The sequence below is a fragment of the Coenobita brevimanus genome, unplaced genomic scaffold, assembly GCF_032717465.1.
Source record: "Coenobita brevimanus isolate Jiangsu-jjx unplaced genomic scaffold, ASM3271746v2 jjx.HiC_scaffold_2577, whole genome shotgun sequence".
Lineage (NCBI taxonomy): Eukaryota > Metazoa > Arthropoda > Malacostraca > Decapoda > Coenobitidae > Coenobita > Coenobita brevimanus.
In genome coordinates, this window is record NW_027643519.1 from 136,339 (window position 1) to 153,974 (window position 17,636).

Consider the following 17,636-nt stretch of genomic DNA (forward strand, 5'->3'; position numbering starts at 1 on the left):
CCTTGGTAGAACAGTGATTATCAGTCAAGGGACATTGCCATTACATTATATACAATTTGCATGTAAAACTGGATTAGGAACATGTAAATCTTGTCTCAAGGATGACTGTGACACTTAAGGATTTTGCTTTAGGTGCTATAATATGATTTACTCTGAGAGTGCGGGGACCAAGTTACTCACCAAACTTAAATTATATCTACACAAAAGTCTTGGTTGGATCTCCTAAAGTTGTTGGTGGCAAACTGCCAGCACAACCCTTTTTCAATCTGTTCCTCAAGTTAAACCTCTCACTGAACTAACCATCCACCTGTACACCTGATTTTGCTCCATTGTACATATTGTAGGTGATTTTGAATATTCTACCGTCCAATTTATATACTGTACCAATATCACTTTCCACATAGACTCTGATATAATCTGTCTTATGCCATCTCAAAATGCAATAAGTGAAATTGGCAGTCAGCTTTAAAACTTCTTGTAATACAGGCAGACCCCGAGACGCGATACCCCAGCATAGCGATGGGGGTAGAAATACCACCCTGCCCCGCCGAATGATGGCCAGACCCCAGTATAATGATGGGTTTTGTTTTGTTATACTGATTTTAATTATATTTTATACTTAAATTTTGTGTTTAGTTTGATTTATAAACTGTTTTTAGACTTACATTAATGTGTTTAATCACAGGTGGGGTGAACCTTGTCATTTTGGAGCACAGTTTACTGAGTTTGATTTTTCCAGATGTATTTTTTATGATTTCCAGATTTTATCTTTGGGTTTAGGTGAGTTATAAACTGCTTTTAGGCTTAATTTAACTTGTTTTAAAGCCATCTGGGGGTTTAAGTTAGCCAGACACTTGTTTGTGGGCTCATTTGGGGGTGTTTAGGACTTGGTTGGGGGGGAAACTCAAGGCTCAAAAATGCATCTAAGTACTTTACTTGTTAAATCTTCCCCAAGATATGATACCCCACCTAGCGATGGGATTTTACTTTACCAATTGCATTGATCAACCGGGTATTGCCTGTACTGTATTTGTACTGTGCTTTACAAGATAATTGCTGAATATTGATGTTGCACTTTTGTACCTCAGAAGCACTTTTACCCCTGTAATGAGAGATTTGTGTTTTGGAAGTGCTGGAGGAGAGAAAAATTATTATATGTCATCATCATCATCATCATTATTGTTGTCATTGTCATCATCATCATCATCATCATCACCACCACCCACTTTTCTCCTTGTCAGTGGAATGTGTTGGATAATAAACTAGTGAAAGGATAATATAAACGTACAGGAACCCGTCTTTAGAGTTACAAAGGCCTGTTTGAAATGTGCCGTATGCCAAACTTGGATGTGTTCTTGTCAGACTGGTGGTAAACACAACGTCACTGGATATGGTGTACAACCCATCAGCTCTGGACACCTTCGCTGCCTTCTTCACTGCACCCCACCAACGCCGCGGAGAGCCAGCACTCACACCCCAGATGGCAGCCCTCACTACTGCTGCTAGGAAGAGGTTAGATGCTGCTTGTGTGTGAATTGAGAGTATAGGTAGTAGTTGTAACCCCAGGCATGAGAGGATATGAACCCAGTGTACTTCAGACTGAAATTGACCTCCTTCTGCAGTCTAGCATCTGCCTTTTGGGGAGTAGGGAGGGAAATAAGAAATGTTTGTTTAACCAGGCATAGGAACAGCTCGGTTCCAGAAGCATATCCATACTCAAATCACTCGCCACTCCATTCAGTTACTTAAGGACAACACACAGCTGCATGCACAGCCCCCAGATATCCACCCCTCCGAATCCTGTTTCCCTCGTGAGGACGGTCAACCTGGCCAGGCTGAGATGTGGGCATCATCCAGCCCTCGTAAGTTACCAGAAGAGGCTGGACGACTCCGTCGCTAATGCTCGTCCAGGATATAACACAGCACCCCATACTGTTAAGCTCATTATGGAAGACTGCATTGCACACAATCACATATGCCAACAACACAACATACACTCCATGAGAGCTCTGTGGCAAAGCCTGGTCTCAGCCATGGCCTTCCTTAGGGACTCGGGGCTGTTCAGCCAGACTACCTAGGGAACAACTACTACTATTACTACTACAGCTCGGTTATATCTGTGCCATGACATGAAGGCATTTCTCTCAAACATGGTGAATTGATCGAGATAATATTAACTCACTCAACCCAAGGACATCATTTATTATCATCGTTATCATCATCTGGACCTCCTTTCCCATCCTAGGCCAGGGTGAGGGGTAGCAACTTCCAGACAGCCCAAGTTTGCCCAATCCAATGGGCCACACTTCCATTCACTCACCATTCAAGCCCCTGACTCCTGGCTCTATCTGATACGTTTATGTTTTCTTTATTATGCCACCATGTGATGCCTGCAGGGAGATCAGTGGTGGGTCTTAGTGCTGTGTACCCATGTAGCGCATTAACCCTCTTGCCCTAATACAATTTTTAGATGCCTGGTGGTCTAATGAGTCAAGGTGCTCCAGCCAGATGTGAATCTTGCGGGTCTAATTCCAAAGGGCAGTTGGAGTTTATTGCTCATGTGATGCTGCTGTAGAATGTGCAGCTGGTCACTCACCTTAAATGTCTGGACTGAGTTGTCTAGCTTTGGGGCCTCAATTCTCCTGGATTGGATAATGAATAGAATTAATGCAATCATGTGACCCATAATCTTGTCAGTTAAAGAAGCTCCCTGAGCCTTTTCCCTTATGATGTATTTTCCATGCTATGCCTTACTACACTCGTGTATGTTGCATCTTTTAACCCCTCCGTGGCCGCCGGCATCCAATGACGTTTTATCGGAGCATGGCCGAAACCTCCCATATTATTTACTGACGTTGTTTGCAATACATATATCTAGTCATTTCAAACGATTTTAGCACCAATGAAATTTTGAGGGGTTTGGAAATATGGATAATTCTTAGTGCGATGTGAAAATATGGATAATTCTTGATGTAGTGCTGCCTACTTCTTTAGCCTTTATCATTCTTTGTCTGTGCCTGCCCTCCTCTCTTCCTATTTCTCACATCTTTTCTGTCACTACTTATTGCTTTTCTTTCCGTTACAGGTGGCTTTACATTGAATGACAAGCCAAATGGTTTCCTGTAAGCCAAGAATCCATTTACAACGCTGGGTGGTAACCATATAACCAAACCATACGTGCTCCCTATGTGTCAAGTGGGTTGGTGGAGGGTTAGTGCCCCTCCCTGTAAAACAAATAACTCAGAGTCAAATGGCCACCCCATACAGGATTATGGGATCTGGCAATAGATAGATAGATAGACTTAGTGTGATGTTTTTTTACTCCTGTATTTAGTTTTCATTGGGATGTAACACATTCATTTGACAAAATTTTTCGCGCCTCATTTCGAAGCACAGGATGGGTCTAGGAAGCTAAAAATTGCATTGCAAGGTGCACCAGATGTTTCTCTTCAATTTGGCGAGCGAGAAAAGTCGATTTTTGAAACTTGAAAAATTGGTGCCTGGGCTGGCCTGTTAGTCCTGATGAACTCCACTGGCTTGGCCACGGAGGAGTTCAACACAAACACTGAAGGTAAAAATAATACACAAAGGGTTATTCAGGACCTATATGCAAAAATGAACTGGTAAGGAAAAGGTGGGAGGGAGCTTCCTTAAGTGTGGAGAGTACAGGCCAATATGATCCCATTCAGCTTAGAACACCTTGGTGATGAAGGGGTTAGTGTTGTTGTTCCAGGTTCATCTGAACATCAGCCTGGTGGACTACTGGCTAAAGTTGCCCTTCTCTTCCAGTCCATCATGCTCCTTTTGAGGGATAGGTAGTGAGATATAGGATGTTTTTGTAACCAGGCTGTGGAGTTCCCAAGGTATAGTTATGCCACGTAGGAAGGAATCCCTCTGCAGCACTGAAAGAGTGCTGTATATAACCCTTTCTCCTGTGGTGTCTATCTCTCTGGTTGCTTGGAAGTGGTTAGATGTGGGAATGGACAAGAGATTATGGACCCATTCGTCCTCAGGATACTTTTTTTTTTTTTTTTCCCCTCCCTTAGCTGTTATTGTATACACAGTACCTGAGGAAAGCATCCTGATAGAAGGGGTTATGGAGGCTACATCTAACCCCTGTTGTTTGGAAATTTTCCCCCTACTTGAAAAACATCATGTGGAGGTAGCAAGAGTACAATGAAACCTAAAATGTCGTCAGGCTTAAAGAGTTAATGGTTGGAAGGGGCTAGATACTTGTCATATAGGAACTGATATACTTCATAATTTATTCTTGCTATCTTCAGACAGTTGTACTCAGCTTCATTTTTTTATTTTCATTAATTTTTTTTCAAAAGTCTTTGTATACACTTGCTTGTGTCAACTCCAGATAGACATCAAAATGAAGGAGTTACCTGTATCCCACAGTAACCCCTGCAGTGCTAAGGTGTTTTCTGAAGGTGAGTACAATTGTTTCTATGCAGGAAGAGTATAACTGAAACTACATCTGCAAACTGCATCTTATAAGAGATCTTTTCTTAGGTGAATGAAACCATCCAGTTATAAGAAGTATTGTTAAAGTTACTTGTTTTAGTAGATAGAGTGTAGGAAATTTAAGTCAATGGACTGGAGTTTGTTTTAGTAGATGGAGTGTAGGAAAAACTTAAGTCATTGTACTAGAGTAGATAGAGTGTAGGAAAAGTTTAAGCCTTTGTACTGTAGTTTTTTTTAGATTATATAATTATGTTGTAGTGCTGAGTGTGTAAAACATGCCTTTGTCTCACTGGAGTAATTATTGCAGATATGAGGAACTGAAGGAGCAGACCAAACAGGAACTGAAGAGAAACTGGGAACAGATAATGGAAGGGGAAGTGGTAAGTCAATACTGATTATGTCTCTGATTGTTTTATCATTGATGGCTGTGTTTATAGTGAATCATTTTACTTATAGCCCAGGATATGTGCAGGCAAAATGTTACTGTAAGTGAAACAGCTCAATGATGCACATAACTCACGATTATGTGTGTGGGGATTTATGATAATAGAAAAGGAAGAGGAGGGCTAGATTGAGCTGATTTGAGCTCATGTAGAGGATGGAAGATGGCAAATGGATGGAAGGTGAGACGTGGGAATGTCATGGGTAGGGTTGTAAGAGGCAGACTAAAAAAGACAGAGTGAGGTCATAGAGTGTGACCTCAGGGATAAAGGTCTGAATAGGGAGGCAGCCAGAGATTGAGCAGTGTTGAGAGTTGTCATTACATGACAAAGGCCAGTGCATGCAAGTATGTTTCAATTTATTTCATACAGGTAAGTGTTGTGTACGTCATTGGATGATGGAGTGGCCCTCGTGAGAGAGGGCAACATTTGGAAACTTCCTGTATTGTTATTTGCAGATGATACTGTATTGTTAAGTGAAGACAAAGGGGAACTGCAAGTCTTGGTGAATGAGTTTGGGAGAGTATGTAAGAAGCAGAATCTGAAGGTGAGTATAGGGAAGAGTAAAGCTATGGTCTTCAAGAGAAATGAAGTCACTGAATGTACAGTGAGGTTGGATGATGACAAAATGTGAAATGTGAGTGCATTTAAGTACTTGGGTAGTGTGATGAGTAAGAATGGAAGTTTGGAGGATGAAATGCTTGAAAGGATACAACAGGGAAGAAAGGTTGCTGGTTCTTTGAAAGTGATAAGAAATAGAAAAGTGAGCATGAAAGTTAAAATGTCGCTGCATGGTAGTATTGTGATACCAACTCTAACATATGGAAGTGAAGCTAGGACCTTGTTGGAGGGACACAAGTCAAGAGTGAGAGCAGTGAAAATGGGTTATCTGAGAGGAGCATGTGGAGTCACATGGAGAGACAGACTAACATATGGAAGTGAAGCTAGGACCTTGTTGGAGGGACACAAGTCAAGAGTGAGAGCAGTGAAAATGGGTTATCTGAGAGGAGCATGTGGAGTCACATGGAGAGACAGACTGACAAATGAGGAAGTGATGGAGCATTGTGGTGTGGATGTGATAGAAAAACATTAAGAGAAATATACTGAGGTGGTTTGGACATGTTGGAAGGATGGAGAGCAAGAGACTAATGAGGAGAGTGTATATGAGTGAGGTAGAGGGGGGAAGAGGGAGGGAGAGGCTGAGGATGAGATGGAGGGATGGAGTGGAGAGGTATATGAAGGAGGGGGGTATGAGCTGGGGGGAGGGCAGTGAATTGGCAGGGGACAAGGAAACATGGAGGCAGTTTGATTGTGGCCATCCCTTATGGGATTGAAGCATCTGGTAGTAGTTAGATAGAGAAGTGTCGTGTGTTTCTTTTCGGGGAGTATAGCATTATCAGTAACACATGGTTGCTTTTAGGTATCCATTGTAAAGGAGTAAAATCCATAATGAGTCTAAGAGGACTGCAACTGGTGACATAGAGTGGGTCAATGTAGGTTGCTTAGCACTACCATGACCCCAGTGCAGTCATGCCGTGGTATACGGGGAGTGTATGGCAATTTTTTTTTTTTTTTTAATGCGAGGAAGAAGGAATCAAAGGTGTAACAATTTATCATATACTGAGCACAATATAACATGGATTCAGTTGGGGGTCAAGGGCCACTAACCAAATACCTCAAAAAACCTTACCCTTGTAGGCTTGTCCTTGGCACCCAAACTAGCACCACACTTTCCATTAAAGGTAGCAACCTTGCTGGACATGTTTCAGTATTTCCACAAGTTTCAGTATTTCACACACACACAAAAATGTATTGCTTTTCTTCATAATGCACACTGCACTATTTGTTATGAACTTGCATTGTTATGTGGTAATAGCACTGGTGTTTCTGTGGCCTTTCATGCATGAAATGAAAGGAAATGGAGATCACAATGACTGTAAACACTGGACGACCATCTAGACTCAGACATTTGACTGTCGGCATGTGTGGGAGGCAGTGTGTGTGCAAGGGATTGTCATACATGGGCACCACAATTATTGCATGAGCAATTTTGCCATTGTTATCATGATTTATCAGTTTATCGCATTCAGTACCAAACTGATGTATACCGAGGCCCAACTGTTAACAAATGGAAAAACTAGGACCTGGCCAGGTTTAAGCATTTTTTTCCAAAATTTCTTCATATTTTAGACATTTCAAATTTAGACTTTCCTTGTAGTTTTCAGCAGCTGTTGGAGGGTAATTTGCTGGTTTTGGGGTTTGTCTCTCTGTCCATAAAAAATGTCAGCTGTACCATGGCCATTATGGGGATTCCTTTAAGGGTAAGCATGGATTCCTATGACTGATTAAGTAGCCTTATATAGAATATTGAAGTTTGAATTTTAGAAGGTTGGCTGCATCCATTGATAGAGGCAAAGCAGTTATAGGGCTGACCTACCCTTGATTTGTTCTATTGTTTTCCCATTCTGCCTTGGCCAGTACACTTAATCATTTCAGTACAGACTCTCTCTCTCTCTCTCTCTCTCTCTCTCTCTCTCTCTCTCTCCAATGCCAGCAGCCAGCTTTATGCTGCTTAGGCTCCTAGTAGTGGCATGATTAATGGAATCTATAAGAGACCTCCAGGACTGAATGAAATTGTCAGGACTAGTGATGACACAAACATCCATCCATCCATCATCCAATCTTATGTTGCCCCATGAGGAGCATAGGAGCCCGGGGCTAGGCAAGTTGGTCCTGCCCTCTCTATTGGGCAGAAGTGGCAGCCTGGGAACCGCAGTGCCCTGTACCCTCTAGCAGAGATCTGAGCCCCATTCCAGCCCAGCCCCAGAATCCAACCCAGAAATTATAGGGTGGGAGAGCTCTAGAAATTGGAACAGGAAAGCACAGAAGTTGGGGAACTTTCAACTTAGTGCTCGTTAAAATGGTCTTGTATTAATTCACCTATCAGTCATGCCTACAAAATTGTTGGTACCACCATACAGACCAAATGATAAACAGATAAATAATAATGCCTGTGGGACAGGAGCTGGTCTGTTAACAGCCAAATTATGAAGTGAATGAAAGCATGTCAGGTGCATCTGTTAATGTGTTTTTTCATCGATTACCATTCTTCACTAGCTTTATTAGTTCCTCAGTTTCCATACTCTACTTGTTCACAGAACATATCCATCTACCCTCATCAAGGCTCTCCACACCTCCTACCATCTTCAGAATAATTCACTTAACCAGTTTGTTTTCACTACTCTGTTCACATCCAGTATCTCATTGTGTGATAATACCATCTAATCACACTCTTTTCTGTCATTTGATCAGTAGAGTTAATTATCAACATAATTGTTTCAGATAACAAGGAAACGTTGGGATGTGATGCTGGATATCTCAGCACCACACATCATCATCCCGGAACACACTCAGGACAAGAATGCCACGTTGGTTGTGCTGGACTTTGGCAAGCTTATGTTCTGCTCTGCACGTCCTCCTACCTCCCACCACCCTCGCCACCACCACCAACAGCAGCTCTCTGAGGAACTAGACAATGCCAGTGATGAAGATGGTATGTGTTGCCTTTATGCTGGTATTACTGTTGTTATGGTTTAAGCCTCAGGTAGACAGGCACTCGCTTTCGTGTGATCTTTGTATTTTTTTTTTTTTTTACCATGGTGCTGTAAGTTTATTGTGTTACTGAATGAGGAATGATGTCTGTGGTGAAGTGTATATGAATCAGTATAATTTGTCATGCTGTCAGGTACTAGTTTATTTTTTGAGATGATAGTCAGTTTCACCTTTATGCCACCGGTTTGATTTATATGGTAAGCGATAGATGCAGATTGTTCATCCATGTAGAAAACAATTAGAGTAATTAATCATTATGGTAAGTAACAGGAAGGATTGTTGATCCATAGGATAGAGATAAAATCAGAGTCAGGCAATAGTTTGGTACCCTTATGGGGCACCCAGAATGTTCTGGTGTGTGTAGAACATTTGATGACTGTTATAAGCTTAAATACCAACACTTGCCTGGTGGGCTGTGGTATCCTAGTCTTGGGTCTTTGAACTTTACAGAGGATATGAAAATCAGTTACCATTTTTTTTTCTTCTTCTAACAGATGAGTTTGCCACACCGTGTTCAACCCCAGATGAACTTGAAAATATGTCACCATCGGATACAACAGTGACAGTGGGTCGGGAGGAGCTTAAGAGGAAATCCTCAGTGTCTGATTCCAGTGCTCAGTTTTCAGAGGCCATGCTGCACGACCGCATGTATGACAAGTGAGTAGTGATGAGCTCTGTTTTTATATCTGCATTGTCTCTACCTGTCTATCCAGTCAACCTATCCTCTTTTCTTGATACCAGTTTTAAAGGAACTGGTCTTGAATGGCAGCAGTTAGAGGTATGTATTGCAGGAACTTGAAGACACGATATGTGGCAAGAACTTGAAGAAGTCATTATGAATCCAAAATTAGTTAACCATGTTAACCCTCTCGAACTCTTTCGACGCAGCCTGCGTCCAACCGCTTCTGAGTACTGCATGACCCCCACAGGCTAGCCTAGACCTTACATGCCACACACCCCTCACTCAGTGATGTGCGCGTCATTGGAAAATTTTTCCATTCAACTTTCTCCCCTGCCGTTATGTATAACTATATTGTTTTGAAATTGCTGTATGTTATAAATGAATAATGATCATCCTAATGAATGAAAAAAAAAGAAAAGAGAAAATAAATTACCATATTTCATCTTTCACTCATTTATTCTGCGCTGATTTCTCACAGATATATAAACATTTTGTCAATGCCTGTTGAAAGTTGTAGAGCATTTATTTGCAACGATTTTCATAAACAATGACACTTCTAGCTCTATTGGAAAGATTTCTGTGGGGTACAGAACAGAAATATCTTACCGTCTTTGACCACACCTTGTCGTTCTAGTAGCAGCTGGCTCAACATCATAAAATGTTTTCAGTGATTTCATTCCCCTGCCATTATTTGTAACTGTTTTGTTTTGAAATTATTACATGTTATAAATGAATAAATGATCTTCCTAATGAAAGAAGAAAAAAGAAAAGAAAATATAAATTACCATATTTTTTCGTTCATTCGTTTATTCAACGCCAATTTTTTCCATCCATCTGTCCATCATCCAATCCTACATTGTCCCATGAGGAGCATAGGAGCCCGGGGCTAGGCAGTTGGTCCCGACATTTAAGATGAGAGTGACCAGCCTTACTCATCCCTGGGTGGCAATACATGAGCAGTCAACCCCAACCATTCCTTGGATATAAACCTTCACTAGCTCAATCCGATTGGAGCTCAATAATTACCCACTAAACCACCAGGCGCCAAAATTTGGGTGTATGGTTACCATCCAGCATAGTAAATGGTTTCCTGGTGTACAGGAAACCATTTGGCTTGTCACTCAGTGTACAGTCACCCACAGGCAGAAGGAAGAGGAAAGAATGAAGGAAAGAAAGACAGAAGAGGGAGTGTAAAGTCACCCGTAGGCAGAAGTACAAGGAAAGAATGAAGTAAAGGAAGACAGAAGAGGATGGAAGGAAAGAAGGATGGAGGAGAGGAAAGGGCAGACACCCGACAGCAGCACTACATCGAGTGAGTGGATGGTGAGCGCCCCCGCCTACCAATTTTTTAGAGATATATGTATAAACATTTCGTCGATGTGTGTTGAATGCTCTACAACCTTCTGTCAGCAAGCATTGATGAAATGTTTATATATCTGTGAGAAATCAGCATTGAATAAATGAGTGAATGATAAAATATGGTAATTTATTTATTTATTTATTTTTATTTATTTATTTTTTTACTTTATCGGATACATTTATGTGAAGCTACAAAACATGGTGAATGTTTTTGGCGTATCCGAAAGAGCCAGGATTCCAGGGGCTTGAATGATGAGTGAATGGAAGCGTGGCCCATTGGATTGGGCAAATTTGGGCTGTGTGGACATTGCTGCTACTCACCCTGCCCTAGGGCAGGAAAGGAGGTCTGGCTGATGATGATAATTTTTTTTTTCTTTCATTAAGATCATTTATTCATTTATAATGTGTAGGAATTTCATAACAATACGTTAAGCAACGTTGGGTCTGGTTAGTACTTGGATGGGTGACCGCCTGGGAACACCAGATGCTGTTGGCATCCCTACGTCAAGTGGGGTTGGTGGAGGATTAGTGCCCCTCCCTGTAAAACAATTAACTCTAAGCCTTTGGCCACCCCGTCTGGGATACATGGCGTCTGGCAATGAATGAATGAATGAAAGAAGGAAAAACAAAAGAAAAAAAACACGTCCATGTGCCTAAAGGTATCCTCCATTCATAAAATATTTATAACAACTGGATTTAAATTCAAGTGGATTAAATGTTTGTGGGAAACAACTTCCAGGAAGAGAATTCCAGGGAGTAGTAGTTCTGGGGATAAATGAATTTTGATAAGCAGAGGTTCTGCAGTGTGGGGAAGAGAGTACAGTATTAGTTCATGGGCTCTCGCAGCTGCCCGAGTATTTCGGGAGAAAATGTGAAGGGGAGGCACAATTGAAGCCAGTTTATCAGAGCACTTACGGTAAAAATATCGATAAAATAATGCTAAAGAAGCAACATCTCTACATATTGATAACGGAGGAAGGTCCTGTGTAATGGCAGGATTATTGATTAATCTAAAGGCTTTATTTTGAATTTTGTCCAACTGCCTCATTGCAACCGCTCCACATTCACTCCACAGTGGTGAACAGTATTCGATATGAGAACGCACATGACTTTTGTATATTGTGGCCATCTGCTTGTCAGTGAATAACTCACGAACTTTGTACATAAGTCCCAATTTCTTGGAAGCATTTTTAGCAAAGATGGAAGAAGAGCATAAGACAGTATGGATCAGACTAGTGCAGAGTTTTGCTGATGGCTGTGAGTGTAATGCCTTGAGAGTAAATGTAGAAAAGAGTAAAGTGATGGTTATTGAGAGAGAAGGTGACTCCCAGTGTGATGATACAGTGAATGGAGAGAGACTGGAATTGGTGAGAGTTCAAATACCTGGGTACAGTGATAGAAAAGAGAGGGAAATGTGCAAAAGAAATGGAGAGTAGAGTGATACAATGAAGAAAAGTAGCTGGTGCAATGAAGGCCTTGATGAGGAACAGAGGCTTGAGTGTTGCAGCTGCACAAGGCTTACATGAAGGAGTGTTAGTGCCAACTTTAACATATGGATGTGAGACTATGATGTGGCATGAAAATGAAAAGAGTGAGAGCAGTGGAGATGAGACTGCTGAGGAATGTATATGGAGTACAGAGAGCAGATAGGATACAAAATAATGTGATTTGTGAAAGATGTGGAGTGAGAAAGTCTGTGGACACCAGAATCGAAGAGAGTGTACTGAGATGGTATGGTCATGTGAAGAGAATGGATAACAATAGAGTGTTGAAAAAGGTATATCTGAGCGAATCTGAAAGAGGGAGGAGGCAAGGTAGGCCAAGGAGAAGGTGGAGGGATATGGTGGATGAGTGTGTGAGGAAGAGAGGTTTGGAAGTTGGTTGAGGCTAGGGGACTGACAAGAGATCGAGTTGGCTGAATGAATATTGTGAGAAGTGCTCGATTAGGGATTTGGCACCTCTTTTTAACATGACAGCGTCCGGCTTGACTCTGTCGGATACATTTATGTGAAGCTACAGAACGTGGTGAGTGTTTCTGGCATATTAGATAGAGCCAGGATTCCTGGAGCTTGAATGGTGAGCGAATGGAAGCATGGCCCATTAGAGTGGGCAAATTTGGGCTGTCTGGACATCGCAACTCCTCACCCTGCCCTAGGGTGGGAAAGGAGGTCCGGATGATGATGATGATATGTGTGTATGTGTGTGTGTGAAGGCAAGGCAAGGTATAGAGAGTGATGAGGCTGTGTAACTGAAAGTATCAGGCAGGTTGGAGGAATTTTATGCAGAGGAAGTTTATGATGGATTTGGCACTCCCCTTTTATCCTGGCAAAGTGAAAATTGTTTGATTGACTTTATGATGGTGGTATGAAGCATGTAAAGAGAGGATTTTCTTGCTTGTGCAATGGAGTCAAGATTTTGAGGGCTGGAATGGTTGTGAATAGCAATGTGACACACTCTGGCAGTTTGGGTAGTTCTCTCTCTCTCTCTCTCTCTCTCTCTCTCTCTCCTGGACCTTACCTCATGCCACCCTGGTGTGGGAAAAAAGGTATGGATGATTATGATATGTGAATCTCAACCTGCTTTTATTACATGACCATAACCCCACTTCTCCCAGATATGACCTTCGGCTGTGTGACATGCAGGTGTTGGTGGGAAAAGTTCGAGACAACTGGCACTTTGCTTATACCAAGGGCACAGGTAAGGCTGGCAAGATGGTTTATCCTACAGAAAATATTCAGGGAATGGTTGCCTCTCCTGACGTTGAGAAGGCTTTCCCTCTGTTCCAAGGGACCTTTATGTGCATGTGTTGGGAGTGTAATGCTAAATGGTAGTGAGACAATGATTAGGTGGGTGTGCAGTGCATCCTTGAATGCAAGGTCTTGGGGGGGGGGCAAGGATTTTGATTGAAGAGCTGAGAGGAAGGATGGAACTGGAGTGTATTTGGTGTTGTGATGAGGAGGGGTAGACTGAGATGGTCTGAGCATGTGGAAAGGATGAGGGATGACAACTGGTTGCAGAAAATGAGAAGCATGAGCACTGGGGGTAGGGTTGCTAGAGGCAGACTGAAAAAGACCTTTGATGAGGTCACAGAGTGTGGCCTGCAGGATAAGGGACTGAATGTGGAGGCTGCCCAAGATCAAGCAGCATGAAGAGCCGCCATTAGGTGACCAAGGCCAATGCATGCAAGCATGTTGGAGCCTTTATAAACAAAACGAGGTGAACAGAGATATTTCAGTCAAATAATACCAGCAGAGGGAGTAGGCTAGCTATCTGCCCTTAATGAGTTTAGGAGTCAAGCCTTGTGCCCCTACATTTTAAAAACTGTGGGTTACAGCAGTGTACTTAGAGTTCAGTCATTGACATAATGGGTAGAAGTATGGGCCAGGTGAACTTTAATTTTTCAGTAGTTACATCTATCTATCTATTGCCAGATGCCATAATCCCATAAGGGGTGGTCATTTGACTTTGAGTTATTGGTTTTACGGGGAGGGGCACTAACCCTCCACTAACCCACTTGTTGACACGTAGGGAGCATGTATGGGTTGGTTATATGGTTACCACCCAGCTTTGTAAATGGTTTCTTGGCTTACAGGAAACCTGTTGGCTTGTCACTCAATGTAAAGCCACCTGTAAAGGAAAGAAGAGCAATAAGAAGTGACAGGAAAGATGGGAGATATAAGAAGAGAGGAGGGCAGGCACAGAAAAAGAATGATGAAGACTAAGGAAGAAGTAGGCAGCACTACATCAAGTGAGTGGATGATGGTCGCACCACCTACATCTATGTAATATTATAGCTTAAGCTTAAGCTGTGTCATGCACGTACTTTTTCAGTTTGAGCTGGGTCATGTATGCAAATTTTGGATGCAGTAGCTGAAAGTAAGGACTAGTTGGAAAATGTAAAGAGCATATCTTGCATTCATTAACCTTGTGAACATTTGTGTTATTAGGTACTGTTCAGGTGTATCACAATTGTCATCATTGTTCTCATTCTATGCATGAAGGCCATATTCAGGTAACTGGGTAGGAGCATAGTTTCTCTTGCATAGTCCTGGATGTACGAGTAGAAGTGACATGCAGTTTAATTTTGAAATACAGTGTGATTTATTGGTTATACAGTCTGTCCTTCCCCCAATTAGTCTGTTATAACAAGGTCTCATCATAGTTTATCATATGTTATTGGTATGCCTGGTGATCTAGTAGGTAAGGTGTTCCAGCCAGGTGGGGCCTGTAAAGGTTTGCATCAGTTGGATGGTTGAGGTTTATTCCTCACTAAAGCCACTTGGGGAAGTGAGGCTGGTTACCCTCACCTTACATGTCGGGACTGAACAGCCTAGCTCCCAGCCTCAATGCTCCAATTGGGGCAAAAAAAGGATTGGATGATGAATCACTAGATTTTTTTTTTTTTTTCTGTGCAGGGCATATGCACGTGCTTGATCGGTTCAGCATCAACCTTGAGCTGGAGCGTCGTGTGGTGGTGATGCAGCACAACGAGGGGCGTCAGTGGCCGTCTGTGACCCTGGCCGGCACACTGCCTCGCCTGGTGGTGCATATCAACGAGCAGAAGGTTCAGGCTCTACACACACTCTTTACAAAGTTCATATCACAAGATCCCACACCAGCAGACATTCCAAGGTAAAGGGCCAATGGCTACAGCTTATGATGCTGCTAGTGATGATCAGTGTATTGGTGGATTTGACTGGAGCAATCATCAGCCTGTTGTCTTTGACTCATATTTAAGTTTATTGAGGTAGCGTTGTTTCGGTATGCAAGCTGTGCCTGCAGTGTGGTGTGTGCTTGTTATGGCAATGTATTTTCTGTAGTTGTTGCAAACATTGTCTACCGTACATGAGAACAAAGAGAGTGACAGCTTGTGTTCGACAGTGGATAATCAGCTGATTTGATATTGGGTTGCAGCCACACCACTTGAATGGTAGATCAATAACATCCTTGGTGAAAGGAGGTGAGTCACTGGAGGTTTTGGACAGTGACTGCCACCTTGCTGATGTCAATAGTGCAGGGGATGGTGCTTGGGAGAGCACCACAGCAGGGGTCATAAATGGATTGAAAAGGTTCAGAAAATTGCTGCCCTTTGTGAAATGTCATTGTCCACAAAAGGGAAAGGATTTGGTACCTGTGTCGGTAGTGTCTAAATGAATGGAAGTGAAATGTGGAATAAAAGAGGAGGATATTATGGGACTGTAGTGAAACAATATGAGAATAATCCATTGAATATGTGGAGTTAAACCAGATTAACCAGTGGATATGTGGAGTAAAACCAGATGGTGGGATATCCTTAGAAGAGCTGGGAAACTACTGAGGAGGTGTAGAAGTATTACTTAGAAGTACTGTACTGGACCAGAAGGGATGTAGTGAGAAAGACATTATATGAGGGTGTGTGTGCTGACTTTCAACCTTAACCCATTTTGACTGAGCAGACCTACCAACTGCAGGTAAGCAACTGCCTCTTTGGAGCTGGCATGTACATTACAATACATACACTGTGTAGGGATGTGGTGACCCCTTGTGATAGACAGCGCCTCACCAGGGTCATACCAGGGTTCTTCCCATGGGTAGATTTAGGGAAATATGAGGAGGTTTGGCTCCTGGATGGACATTGCAGTTGCTCCACCCAGGGCCACAGTGCCACCATGTGTAGGCTCCTCATCATCACCAGAGGAAGAGATCCTGAAGTGTCACAAGAGAGCTGACATAGAACAGAGCATGGTGAAGGTGTGCTCTCCAGTGAATCCAACTGACCCATACTACAAAGCAAAACAGAGATAAAACAGAAAGTTATAAGACTAGTATGAGAAGTTTGGCTTGGGGATTACATAGTTATGGCTCAGTTGATAGTTCCTCCATGTGCTAGTGGCTAGGATGCTGAAGAAGTCAGTTACACAAGAGACAGTCATCGGAAGCAGCAGCACAAGTCTTGGCAGAGGGAGAGTTGGTGTGGATGAGCAGCACAGGACATGATCTGTTCTAACATCCTCCTCTCACTGGATATTCTGGAGTTAACATAGGATGATGATAATGACAGAAATTTTACTGAAAGAATTAACCGAGTCTGAGCAGAGTTAGGAGCAGCATTCTGAGCAAAACATGATGCATTTAATACCTGCCTTTAACAGTGATGATGATGATGATGATGATTGACTATGATGATGATGATGATGGATGAATATGATGATAATGATGATGATGATGATGACAACAGTGAAGATGAAAGGATGATGATGATGATAATTTTTCAGGAGACAGTCATCAGATTTAAGTAGAAGCAGTAGTAGCAGCCAGAGCCGGGGAGTGTTTGTTGATGGGCAGGACCTGACCCGTTCCAACACACTGCTGTCGCTGGATGGCTTGGGTTTGGGTGATGGCTCCACGATGGGTGATGGGGACTCCAGCAAAGGGTCATCTTCACCCACTGATGACGGCAAGCTTTTGGTTGTCCAGTTTACAGTGGATAAACTCTCTCTTGAGGTAAGGTGAACACAATACTAACTTAGTTATAAGTACTGTACTGGAGGTATGTAACAGGTTGCCACTAGAACTGTCTTCCTCTGTCTGTATTTCCTTGTGCCTATGACCAGTCTTTTAAATGCAACGTGTCTAGGCATCTCAAAATGAATGAATCTTGAATTTGTCTCATTTATTTTGTTTTATTTATTTATTTTTTTTTCTTGAAGAGAACAAACATTCAGACATCCAGCTTTTGCTTCCTCCTACCTTGCATTTTTTAAAAATATGTAAATGATGATGATGGGGATTTTTTCTTGCCACTGCCCTTTTATTTCATACAGCTTAGGAGAAACCTCTGTAGTGGAAATATATTGAAGGTGATACTGTATCTAGCTCCACCATATCAAGAAGTCCCCCCCAAAGCTGAAAAGAATCTTGTAGCAATTGGAAGATTAAAGTAATTAAGGCACTGGAAGAGGTAAGGTGATTTCGTCATCATCATTACCCCAGCCCTGTCTCCCACACAAAAACATGTCAAGAAATAGAGTTGGAATAATAGATGATGATGATAATGATAGTGGTGAATTGTAACAGTCAATCTTATATGACCC

The 17,636-nt window shown here is 42.2% G+C and overlaps 1 protein-coding gene across 1 annotated transcript in view; it reads left to right on the top strand.

The window, feature by feature from the left end:
• Positions 1–17,636, top strand: part of LOC145389876 (intermembrane lipid transfer protein VPS13D-like) — a gene marked incomplete at its 3' end in the record, with an annotated part of 111,456 nt that overhangs the window by 36,465 nt on the left and 57,355 nt on the right. The window contains 7 exon segments of the mRNA XM_080265003.1: positions 1,363–1,512; positions 4,778–4,850; positions 8,253–8,463; positions 9,017–9,179; positions 13,178–13,260; positions 14,979–15,195; positions 16,821–17,046. Coding sequence (XP_080121129.1) covers positions 1,363–1,512; positions 4,778–4,850; positions 8,253–8,463; positions 9,017–9,179; positions 13,178–13,260; positions 14,979–15,195; positions 16,821–17,046 — 1,123 coding nt within the window.